Raw genomic sequence first — 12,252 nt, 5'->3', positions numbered from 1 at the left:
CTGCATTTGCTCAACAGCCGAGAGCCCCAGCACCCGAAGGGGAGACCACATTTATGCATCCGCATAGCGGAGCAGCGGCACTCACTGAGACCACACGCTCATAGCAACGGACGTTCGTGGACAGATACGGAGCCGACATTTTCGGAATGGCCAACGGACCGACTTCGATCTGGCACGATGGCTCGCAAGCGTTCGTTCGCAGGACAGAGCCCTTGACTTGCCAGATCGTTGCCCTGCACCAGTCTGCTGTTGTGCACAAGGATATATCATTGTCGGGACATCCCCGGCATTTCTCAGGATGGCTACAGACTGCGGAGAGACTCGCTCCATCATAGCCAGCCCTCCCAGTCCCCTGCCTGTGACAACGGCTTGTCAACAGCGATCCTGTGCCCTCTCGCTTTGAGTCAAGGGCAGCACCACAAATCAAAAGGGATAGCGCACGCATCGCCAGAACTGGCAGACGCAATCTCAGAGCGGCCCCAGACTCCATCGGTACGAGATTCGCAAGTCTTGGGATCCATCCCGCCAGACACATCTGGCCAGCCGCATCGATTGCCGGGCTCACTTCAGGAGCTCTCGCGAGACAATCATCCGCATCACTTCGTTGGTGCCTGGAACGAAACGTGGTCATATCGAATGGCACAGCTGTGAATATGGCCGTGGCAAGGGCATGCTGTCCACTGATGGGAGTGATGCAGATCTCAGGACATTTTGGTGCAATCGGTGCTGCTTACCTTCGAGAATCTGGTGGACTCTCAGATCGCGAGTGTACTGCTGGACACGGTAATCCTTGAGATAGCCGTAGCCGCCGTGCAGCTGAAGAGCGGTATTGCAGACATTGAAGCACTCGTCCGTCGCATGGACTTTGGCCTGCAGACGAAGGAGGGTAAGGCACAGCACACGAGTAACAAGCACACCTCTCACTCGCTGGAATGCAGAGAGCAGCATGCGCATCGGCGCCAACATACCATCGCACAGTGGGCGGCGGCATCGGGGGCTTTGGCATCCAGCATCGAGGCGGCGTTCCGGACCATCAAGCGTGACGAGTTGAGTGCGATGGCCATCTCGGCGAGCTTGAATTGTACGTTCTGGTACGGAAGGCAAGGGTGTGAGACGGAGCAGCGGAGCCAGCCAGGCAGAATGGTATGGCGTCAGGTTCTATACGCACTTGGAAAGTCGAAAGGGCACTGCCAAACTGCTTGCGGACGGTGACATGCTCCAGCGCAGCCTCGATGGCGCCCTGGGCACCTCCCAGACTGCAGGAAGCTGAAGAAACGAGACTGGAATGAGCCGACTGACTCTGCGACCGTTGGCCGACGATTTGAAGCACTCACCAATGTTGACTCTGGAGGGCAGCAAGTGAGAGATGAGAGACCATAAGTACCACGACGATAGCTGGAGAACCAGGAGGCAACACAATCTACAAAAGCGTAGCGGACGGCAGGCAGACGTACCTTCCACCGTTGAGGCCCTGCATGGCGATGGCGAAGCCTTGGCCTTCCTTTCCGATCATGTTCTCGGCAGGTACGGCACAGTCCTCAAAAATGACAGCTGGAGGGAGAAGAACGCTCTTGAGTGAGTCGCTGCTGTTGGGATGCGAGTTGACAAGGGCCGATGTCCAAAGGCCGGTTATCGCACAACTCAGGCAGACGAAGCTGGGACATTGGCGGAGGAATGTACAGCCTGCTGGAGATGCTTACCGCGGGTGGGCTGCGAGTTCCAGCCGACCTTTTGCTCCTTCTTGCCAAAGCTGAGGCCAGGAGTGCCCTTCTCGACCAAGAAGCAGCTGATGCCCTTGGGACCAGGGCCGCCGGTGCGGGCCATAACCAGGTAGCTGTGTCAGGAGAGGTGTGCGGTGGATATCGAGAGGTCAGGGAACAAACCGAGCGACCGCAGAGGAATTGCCGAGGGCGACATTGCACCCAGTCTTCACGATGTGAGCCACGGACGCTCGTATCAGAGGTGCCCGCCGAGTACACGGACTGCAGCCTACATACACATCGGTGTCGCCTCCTCCGGAAATGAAGGCCTTGGATCCATTCAGGATAAAATGATCGCCCTGGCGCTTGGCGGTCGTGGAGAGTGATGCCGCATCGGATCCAGCGCCAGGCTCGGTGAGACAGTACGAACCGAGTTTCTGTTGGACAGTCATGACGCTTGACAGTGAGTTCTGGGCCAGCACAGACCCTCACAAACACACAGCCGAGATACCGCATCCGTTGCTGCAGCTCGAGCCCGTCAGTCCGGGGCTGCACGGCATACCTCGCAGCTCGCAAGCTGGGGAATCCACTTTTCCTTCTGCTGCTCGGCGCCAAAGGTGTCGATCATCCACGCGCACATGTTATGGATGCTGAGGTATGCCGTTGTGCTGACACAGCCGGTGGACAGGGCCTCGAAGATGATGCTGGCCTGGAGGCGGCTGGCGCCCGTTCCACCGAAATCGGGATTGCAGTAGATGGCTGAGGCGTTTGTTTCGGCCCAGCGGGAGTTTCACAGATCCGGTCCAGAACAGCCGGAGACATGAGCAAAGTGGGTTAGACAGAGGAGTAAATGATGGTGGGGGAGTGCTGAGCCCATGCTTGCTGAGCCCACGCTTGTTGAGCCCACGCACACTGAGGACAGGACGACGGCGGTCGACAGCGTCACTGGCAGTCACGCCCTACCTCCGAATCCAAGCTCGGCCGCCTTGCGGAGGGCATCGACTGGAAAGTGCTCCTTCTCATCCCACTCCAGCATCTTGGGAGCAAACTCCTTGTCGGCAAAGGACCGGGCGAGGAGCTGGAACTCCTTCTCTTCCTCAGGCAGGCCACTCGATGCTGTTCCGCAGTATAGATCGGCGGTAATGTCAGGGCAAAGTGGCCGGCAGAATCGCATCAATTTGGTTTTGGAGAGGGCGACGATGAGTCAGATGGGAAAATATGGTGAGCTGGGCACTGCGGTTGGTGGCTGTGGGGCCTGCCGGATCTTGAACGGCAAGGCTGTGGATGCCGGATGCTGCAGCGATCGGCTGGATCGCCAGAAAAGCTCCCAGGCTTGTGCAGATCGACCTTGATTGCCACGGCACAGCAAGTTAAAGGGGATGCGATGACGCAACTGTGCAGGAGGCGCATACCATCGATGACGGAGCTGAAGGCCCGGCTTCTCGCAAGGGAGAAGACAAGAGGAGCGGGACGACGAAGGGCCGAGCGGGCAGCAGCGACAGCGAAGGACATTGTGGCAAAGATTGGGAACTGCTGGGAGGGGCAGCGGCTGCGTGGAAAATGTGGGGTCGACAGAGGAGCCAGACAGGAGCCAGACAGGAGCCAGACAGGAGCCAGACAGGAGCCAAACGGCAACCAGACAGCAGCCAGACAAGAACGACAGAGACAGGCCGGGGCGGCGACCGAGATCCGGAGGGAAGGTCGGAGGTTGGCTCGGCGGTTCCGTTGCGTGGCGCGGGCGTTTCGAACTCCGCGCGAACCGGAGCGGCGTCGCACAGGGCCGGCCGGCCACGGCATGGCTGGCTGGCTGGCTGGCTGGCTGGCTTTGCTCCTGGTTTCTCTTGGACCCAGCATGACCAGAGCGAGCGGCGGATCCAGCGGCGACATGGGACTGCAAGTGTATTATATATATTCGGGCTGTGATCTCTTCACTTGCACTCGCAGCGATCACCTGCGTCGCTGGATCTCCTCCAGGTTCTTGGCCCGCAGCGGTGTGTCAGAAAACAGTGCCTTGATGAGGCGAGTCAGTTCGCCATTCGAAAACTCAAAGAGCTCGCCCGCTCGCAGCCTCTCCATGATCGCTGCAAAGCTCGAGTCCATCAGCAGCGCAAGGTGGTGGAACTTGTTCACAATCGGTATGTAGCGCTGGTAGTCTTGTGTCCGGAGCAGCTCGATGCACTCGCCTTCAAACTCGATCAGGGCGCTGTTGAGCTTGAGCGACTCGTCCTTGGATATGTCGATCAACCCTTCGACCTCCGTCAGGATCTCCTCCATGACGGCATCGACGAGCAGACCCATCGCCTTGAGGAATAAGTAGTCGGGCAAGACCGACTGGAAACACGTGTGTGTCCAGAGCACGACTGGTTAGCCGATGGATCGTGAGAGTAAAGCCGCTGCCTCGTCGCAGCACGAGCATCCCTCCTGCGCTCTCACAAGGATGGGACAGCGGCATCGCTCACCTTCCACACTTTGGCGAGATGCTTCAGCTGGTGGGACACAAGCTTGATCGTCTTGGATACTTGTGCCTCTCGTGCGTCGTCCTGCATGCCAAAGCCGTCTGCCTCGGCGATACTCTGGATCAAGCTGTCGCGTTGGCGAGTCTGTGCAGGATAGAGCATACCCGCCGCGCTGTCAGAGACTTGGTTTCCGCGGCGTATTTCAGATCTTGGACATATTGCGCTGTATCCGAGCTCAAATCGGCAGCGCTAGTCGTCACAGACATTCTCGATTGCGACAAGGGCCGAATCTGTGAGTTGCCAAACGAAGAGCAGCTTTGCTTTGGTCGAGCCGCGACGACCTTTCCTCCAGACTCACCAGCTGCATGTTGAAATAGCGCTCGCCCAGCCTGCGAAACTCGACAACAGAGTCGGTGAAGCTCAGAACGCCTTTGTGCGAGCCGAGAGCAAAAGTTTGGAAGGGAATGCCGAGATACAGCAGCTGGTGGGCAATATACATGCAGTCGTTGTGGAAGACCATGCACAGCTGGGGCACGCTGTCGAACTTTGTCGAGTGCACCGATGGCATCACGATGCGGTACAAGTCCAGAGCTTCCCGCACGCTGTCAAAGAGCTTGGGAGTGCTGGTCGGATGTGTTGTCACGGGGAAGTGTGTCACTGAGCCGCATCGGTGTCTGAGAAGCAAGTTGCTTGATCGCAGCAACGACGAGCACGGGGCGGGGGACTCGGGCCAACATGATACCTGGCGTTGTTCACTTTGAGGGCATCGGACAGGGTCGATGAAATCAGCTTGAGAAACTTGACCGTCCGGGCGCTGATGGCGCAAGACGGGAACTGGAACAAGCCGTCAAAGGCAACAGCCTCGGTCGCTTGCACTGCGATTGTGGTATTTGCCAAAGGTGGGATGCAGTTCGATACCCATGTTGGCAGCAGCACTGGTTATCCGCATTTCGTGACAACAAGAGCAAAGCTTGGTGTTAGTGCTGCCAGCCAGCTTCACCACAGGCTGCATCCACGCCGCGTCAAGGATTGGATATGTGTCGTGCGATGGAAAAGAGCAGCAGCACAGGCGTTTGGGCCAGCAGGATCTACCTTGGTCGCTGCCTTCCTTGACATCGACGGTATCGTATTGGGACTTGACGAGCACGGCACGGACCTTTTCCAGAAGCGTCAGTGTTGTCTGAGCGATGAAATGCTCGTCAATCTTGGAGCAGTACTCTGACAGCTTCCTGTCTTGATCCTCAATCAAGCCTACACAGCCCATGAGATGGAGATGGAGATGGAGATGGAGATGGAGATGGAGATGGAGATGGAGATGGAGATGGAGATGGAGATGGAGATGGAGATGGAGATGGAGATGGAGATGGAGATGGAGATGGAGATGGAGATGGAGATGGAGATGGAGATGGGGAGATGGTTCATGAGATTTCCGAGTCCAGTCAGAGCCGCAACGGGCGGTCGGCATCTCGGGTTCTGCATCGAGTCTAGCCCATATAACCGAGGCCGCGCTATTTGCAAAAGCCTCGCATTGATGAGCTACTCACCACCGGAAAGCAGCTCGTTCTCGAATACAGAGCAAGCTTGGCTCACAATCTTGAAGCCGTCGAGCTGCTCGAGAGACTCAGGGACGCACTTGGCCAGATACTTGTCGATCACGCGGGGCGCAATGTCGCCTGCGTAGAACTGCCGGAAGCGCTCTCGGAAGATGTGCGTGTATCCGGTCGTGTCGCTCTTGTCCTTGATCTCGGTCAGGTCGAAGCAGAACAGATGCGTGACGAGGAAGCGCATGATTTCCTTCAGCCTCGAAAAGACAACATCTGCCAGCAGTCAAGAACAGCGCACACAACAGATACAGGCAGCGTCAGTCGCTGGCTGTGATGGAATTGTCACTTGGTTCTTGGAGATGGCGTCTGAGGACGCTCAAGGCGCCTGATGGCCATCAAGAATCAACTGATTGACGGCAGGTCTGATGGAATCTGCTCAGCAGCGTGGAGAATGACCGAACCTGGCGAGGTTTGAGACCAAGGGGCCTCCGAACTTTCGTCGGCCTTTTCGTACTTGAGGCGGTGGACAAGACAGCCCCTGTCGGAACTATCTGGTTCTGTCGTGACAGAGCAAGAGCTCGCGGGGCTGGAAAGCACAGCCTCAAGAGCACGCAGACAGAATCGCAGCCATGGAGCGATAAGTTCTGCGCCATGCCCCGATGCGGCCGCAGAGAAGATTGATCCTGGGTGGAGGATACGGGCTGTGTCGGCGATAGTGGTGTTGCGATGACGTGAAAGTGCAAGAAGGCATGCGTGAGTAACAGGTTGGTTGCTGTCGTGGGATGGTATAGTGTGTTCTTGGCGACGAGCGGATCGAGACCCTCAGCCACTGCAGGCGCTGATGGATATCACAACATGTGCTGGCCTTACATCCGTCGTAGTACTCCTTGGCCGCAATGATGCCGCTGGTGTCGTCAGTGTCGGCGCTGAGCAGATCCGAGAGCGTCAGCTCCAGTCTGGCCAAGAACATCTGGTTGCAGGTGTCGTATCGAGCCTGGTTGATGGTCACGGGCCATGGCCGAGATGAGGATGGGGATGAGGGTGGTGTAGATAGTGCGAGTGTCGGGAATGTCGGTCAGCACTATGTCGACCTCATCGATCTAACACCGAGCCCGCCGTTGAGCGAGGAGGCCTGGTGCGATTCCGCATTCACGGCCATTCAAGATGTTCGCCTGAAACTGCGCTGAAGACAGCAGACATGCAAGGGAGTCGATATCCCACCTGGACTTGGGCAAAGATATGAACGTCGTCCCATTTCGGAAGCTGGTCCAAGGCGCCTTCCTGCAATGGGATGAATCGTATGAGAGAATGAGCATGTGGTTGGCGAGGGATTGAGTTACCCGTAATGTCCCACCTCCACCACGATCCATGAGGAGCCTCCCTGCACTTGCGCATGGATCATGAGCAGCGAAGCGAAGCTGTGGACAACGAACTGGATACCCACCATCGAAGACAGGATCACTGACGCCTTTTGGAACTCCTTCTGGCCAAGGGCTGAGTCAAACACGGTTGAGCCTTGATGAAACTGCAATGAGGCCATGTCCGGTTGATGGGGTTAAGATGGAAACAGAGCGGGCGGAGCAAGGCAGAGAGATAGACCGGGTGGAGCGTAGGTTGCAAAACTAACCGAGGAGAGACTCATGAGGATGTGCAGATAGGTCTCGAGGGCATCGAGCTTGCTCCTGGCCTCTTGCTGTCGATGATTGGCGTCGTTGAGCTTGGCCAGGAATCCATTCTGGATGTGGAAGCGGACGTCAGAAAACCAGGGCAGCATGAATCCCCGGGGTACTGAGTTCGATGTGGCTGTTCCAGCGGACAGTGCTCAAGCGGATTTGTGGTTGAGCAGCAATGGAGGATTGTGCAGCAAACAGGGTCAAACCTGCGGCTCATGAAGCTCGGTCGAGAGACGATCCAGCTCGGCAAAGTAGCCTTGAGCTTGTCCTTCGATACGCTGGGAATCGCCCAGAAACGTGGAGAGCTCTGGATGGGTATCGATGTGATGGCTCAGTTCGAACTGGTGAAAGGAGAGAGAATGCGTCGAGGAGAAAGTGAGTCAGCGAACAGCATCACGACCGGGAGCGGCGTAATCGAGAGAGGTAAGGGCACGATATCGTACACTGAGATCCGAGATGGCCTGATTCAGCTGGTCGAGGGTGCATTGGATGGTCTCTGCCGTGAGCTTCTGGGACGACAGTGCGGCGCTTGGATCCGGATCGGCATCGTCGATGGCATCGACAGCAGGCGGGAGTGCGGACGGAGAGCAGCTGGGTTGAGCAGCGACAATCTCGGCGACGATGAATCCCGGCACAGCATCGATCTGGCTGGGCTTTGGCGCAGGCATGGCTATTGGCTGCAGTTCCAGATGTGCTGGGAGGAGGGGAGGCGATCAAGTGTCGCTGGCAAGCGGGGGCAGCGGCTTGATCGGCGACAGAGCAGAAACGGGCGGGGGCTTGGGAGGGCCTGGCGATTCGATGCGCCTGGTCTGGACTGAGCAGCTGGGCAGCTGGAGACCAAGGGACGGAACTGCACCGAAGGCTCGATCCGCAGCTGTATTAACGAGCCCAAATATATCATCAGAGACGGGACAGGAGGAAGAACGGAACAGAGACAGTGCGGCCCTTGGCGAGCGACGGTGCTGCACCCAAGAGCCTAGGAACGGAGACGTGAAACAGAAGGCATAGCACGGATAGAGTCTCAATCTCCCGGTGGGATGCAGCACAGAGAGTGTGCTCCGCGGCTAGTTTATCAGAGCAGCGAGTTGTTAAGGCAGAGCCACCGGTGTTAGAACAGAGCGATGAGCTTGCGGTAGTCCACCAGACGATTCTCGTCCTCGACCTGGCGAGCCAGCGTGATCGCCTCCTGCAGAACGGACCATGGGGTCAGCATCCATCGAAAGCGATATCCCGAATGAAATATCCCGAATGAAATATCCCGAATACGACATCCCGAATACGACATCCCGAAAGAGATGTCCCGAAAGAGATGTCCCGATTCCAGCGCAGGATCGCCATTCACTCTCTCCCGATCCAATTCGTTAACCCGTCTACATACGTGCTGTGTCAAGGCACCCTCCCAGATGCACTTCATGGTATCGACCAGGGCCTTGCGCTCGACCTTGAAGTGCCCGAGGTCAATCTTCTGGCAGCGGTCTTCCAGCGCCGTGCGGATGCTGCCTTCGCGGCCGCGGATGAATGCCTTGGCCTTGCTGAGGACATGCCTTGGGTCCGAGAATGGGAACTGGTGCGGAAAGTTCTCCATGTAGTTGAAGACGTACTCATCCGCATCGAGCAAGATGAATCGGCGGTGGAAGACGTCGATTGCGGCGCCGACATAGAGATCCGATGCCTCGTAGTAGCTCGGCCCCTCGGGCGACGACAGCGACGATCCGGGCTTGAGCACCCTGGTGCGCTCCATGAACTTTCCGCCAATGATTCCGGCGTTTCTGTAGGGCAGCAGCGGACGGATGCCAACCACAAGTGTGTTGGTTGCATTTGGTGGTGCGAATGAATCGGTGGCAAAGACAAGGGTCAGACGAATCCATTGAGCAAACTACCCGGACAAGTGGATCAAGCGATAGAGCCCCTTGGATCACAGCCGGCCTGCAATACCGGTGCACAGGTGGATCTGAAAAAAAGATCACGTCCACCAAACTGCAGCGGCCATGTCAAAGCATACCGTTGAGGCGGCTCGTAAATGGTCATCATGTCGTCGGCGAGGCGGTAGCTTATGACAAACAGCCGGCCCTTGTCCTCCTTGTTCCGGGTGTCCTGCAATGATGGCGATGACGATGATGATGATGTCGTGAGCGGTCTCGATCGACGGCTCGAACGTGATCATTCGATTCGGTGCCGCTTACCAGCCGAGCGACGAACCGGAGAACCTTGTGCTCGTTCTCGAGCATTTTGATAAAGTCCTTCTTTGGCGGCTTCAGCACGAGGTACTTGCACGAGCCCAGCGAGTCCTCGACCGATCCAAAGCCGTTGTAAGGCGGAATCTCTCCGTCCTGGGGCCTGCGCTCGCCGTCGTCAAAGGGAATGGCCCGCATCTCGTACATGGGGATGCCGAGGTTCTTTGCATAATACTCTTTGGTGTAGTCGTCGCAGTCGCGTCTGAGCGTTTGGATTGCATCAGGATGTTGTCAACGGAGAGCCCGGATTGTCGGCGTACGGGAGTCGGGCCACAGGGTACAGGGCACAGGGCACAGCATCGGTACTCACATTAAGAATCGGCGGCCCAGAACATTGATGGTGCCGCCGATACGAAAGTCTTTCCACGTATACTTTGCGCAGTCAGTTGCATCTGTCATAATGAGGTGACGATGTGATCAAGCCATCGACGGCGAATCAGGTAGGTGTCGCCAGTCAACAGCAGCGGAATGTCTGCGAGCGCAGCGCATGTGATCATAACGGCAATCCACTCGCAGGTTGACCAGCCCCGTAAAGCAGACCCCTACTTGATAGCTCGTCGAAAGATTTGGGCAGCTGCTGACGCCTCAGCAGGATGGGGAAGGGGTCTCTGCCGTTGTTGGGCTTGCGGACCTCTCGAACTTCGACACAGTCGTCGACAAGGTAGTAGTGAAGCACCTGCGTTCATGGGGCATGGAGATGCGATGCGATGATGGCGAGTATGTGGGCAGTGCTTGTAGTCAGTGGGGATGGCTCAGGAAGGCGCTCAAAGTCGATTGTGGTATTGCCGCCGTGGCAGAGAGATGCAGGAGTACTGGAGGATCCAGGACACATACAAACTCTCTTAGCTCGCCAAACATGGACTCGCGGTCGTCCCAGACACAAAAGAACCGCAGGACCATGCGGTCGTATTCCAGGAACCTTTGCAGCTTGTCGATCTTTTCGACCTTGTGACGGGACATGCCCCTTGGCCGGTTGCGAGTGAACTGGTGCGGGTCCTCGGGCATCTTGTCGGGTGGGTTGAGCTCGATATGCTCCGTCTCACGCATGTATCTCTGTTGGAGGGGAATGCAGGGCGTGTCAGTAGATCAGCTGCAGTTGCACTCGTGGAGACCACGGCACGAGCTGGTTCTAGTTTCCCTAACGATCTCTTGTCACGAATATGCCTGGATGGTGGGCCGACAGCAGAGGGCCACAGATTGCCGCCCATCTGCTCTGATCGGTCGCCTCTCTCCCATTCGCTCCAAATAGGACGGTCTGCACACTCCGTATCTGTTCATTCGCAGTACTCCACATCATCGTATCTACACGGTCGCCTCATGAACTCCGTCTCACACATCCGCACACATGCACGCACCTCGGTGAACTGATCGCAGTTCGTGATGCGAAAGGTCTTGCCATAGAAGGTCAGGTTGATGCCCAGATTGAAATCGCGAATGGTGTAGTACTCCGTCGAGCTCTTGGGCAGGCGCTGTCGTTTGATGAGCACGCCTTGGGGGATGCCCGAGTTCTCGACCGGAGGCTCCACCACAGAGATGGAGTCGTCCTCGACAAAGTAGTGGATGCGCACTTTGCGGAGATGGAACTGCTCGACGGACTCGTGCACAGTCTGTTTGAAGTATCCGTCGAAACGGAGGACCTGCGGGGTTCACGATTCGATGGATGAGCGAGGTCAGTATGGGCAGGCGGATCAAGGCAGCAAATGGTTGCGGCAGAGTCGCGGAAGGGTGGCGGTTGAGTAGGTGCTGTCGACCAGTGGGTGCCCGTCCTGAAAGGGATGCTGACGATCTCGACTGGTGGAAGGGTGTGTGCCATCCTTTCTCCAGGGACCGCTCGTTGGCATCGAGGAAGGAGCGGGAGAGGGCCGCTGGCACACAAAAGGACTCACCACTTTGTCGAAAGCAACGTGGGCGGGCACGAAGCGGGGCTCGAGCTTCTTGGTGTGGTACTGCTTCGAGCCGTAGGTGATCTTGGGGTCGGTGCCCATCGTGCTCATCAGCTCCTCTGGCGATGGGAGCTGCCGTTCTTCCAGAGGAGTCAGGCCGATGCCCAAGAGCGGAGCCCTTTGGACTGCATATCCATTGACATAGTCGAGCGAATGGGGCTTGCGGTAATCGTATTTCTGCACATACGGTATGGCGGTGATTTGCGGGCGGGATGCACATCGGATAAGTGGCGGGCGGTGAAGTGCGTGTCACTCTGTTGACAGCAATAGTCCAAGTGGGCATAGGAAGCGCAATGAACTCAAGCAGGTGGGGAAGGAGAACATGCGATATGCGAGCGAGTGTGCGGTCGCCAGGTGCGTACCGTCACGTCTCGGAAAGTATTTCCCGGAAGAAAGGGTATGACTTCGTGATAGGACATGGCGGCGGAAATGTCGGATGCGAAGCCGGGCAAGCACCGGTCCAGGGGGAAAGCGTCGGTGCGGCGTAGCGAGTGACGAGAATATGGATTGACCGGTCGAGTCAAGTGCAGTCGAGTCGGCGGTGGGCTTTCGCCAGGCTGCAGTCGAAAAGTGTCCTTGGAAACAATGAACAGCGGACGGTCAAGGGGCTGGAGCACGGAACGATGCAGGCGAGAGTTGGTGGAAGGGAAGGGAGGGGATTGCACCAAAGGGCAAAGGCGAAGGGCAAATGAGCAGACTTTG

The 12,252-nt window shown here is 57.2% G+C and overlaps 3 protein-coding genes across 3 annotated transcripts; all 3 read right to left on the bottom strand.

Moving 5' to 3' along the window:
• Positions 1-561: 561 nt before the first annotated feature.
• On the bottom strand, positions 562-2,874 carry BJ171DRAFT_418844 (acyl-coenzyme A dehydrogenase family, member 8; the record flags this gene model as incomplete). The annotated part of the gene is made up of 9 exons (XM_053107359.1): positions 562-611; positions 735-870; positions 969-1,088; positions 1,169-1,280; positions 1,455-1,551; positions 1,701-1,834; positions 1,998-2,137; positions 2,263-2,459; positions 2,664-2,874. The coding sequence occupies 9 exons, from the start codon at positions 2,872-2,874 to the stop codon at positions 562-564; spliced, it is 1,197 nt and encodes a 398-aa protein (XP_052971254.1).
• Positions 2,875-3,586: 712 nt separating this feature from the next.
• On the bottom strand, positions 3,587-8,214 carry BJ171DRAFT_594952 (Centromere/kinetochore Zw10-domain-containing protein). The gene is made up of 13 exons (XM_053114561.1): positions 7,817-8,214; positions 7,580-7,714; positions 7,328-7,435; positions 7,145-7,225; positions 6,922-6,981; positions 6,571-6,694; positions 6,162-6,401; positions 5,701-5,973; positions 5,249-5,407; positions 4,899-5,091; positions 4,515-4,779; positions 4,160-4,300; positions 3,587-4,031 (listed from the first exon to the last, which is right to left on the bottom strand). Exons 1-13 carry the CDS (start codon positions 8,039-8,041, stop codon positions 3,648-3,650), a joined length of 2,388 nt encoding a protein of 795 aa, XP_052971253.1. The 5' UTR covers positions 8,042-8,214; the 3' UTR covers positions 3,587-3,647.
• Positions 8,215-11,969, bottom strand: BJ171DRAFT_560984 (uncharacterized protein; the record flags this gene model as incomplete). The annotated part of the gene is made up of 10 exons (XM_053113219.1): positions 8,215-8,559; positions 8,752-9,142; positions 9,376-9,467; positions 9,557-9,809; positions 9,918-9,999; positions 10,154-10,283; positions 10,442-10,660; positions 10,963-11,244; positions 11,494-11,727; positions 11,913-11,969. 10 exons carry the CDS (start codon positions 11,967-11,969, stop codon positions 8,482-8,484), a joined length of 1,818 nt encoding a protein of 605 aa, XP_052971252.1. The 3' UTR covers positions 8,215-8,481.
• Between the last annotated feature and the right edge of the window lie 283 nt (positions 11,970-12,252).

Source organism: Polychytrium aggregatum (genome assembly GCF_025602895.1).
Source record: "Polychytrium aggregatum strain JEL109 chromosome Unknown BJ171scaffold_2, whole genome shotgun sequence".
Taxonomy (NCBI): Eukaryota; Fungi; Chytridiomycota; class Chytridiomycetes; order Polychytriales; genus Polychytrium; species Polychytrium aggregatum.
This window is presented reverse-complemented; position numbering and strand designations above follow the sequence as displayed.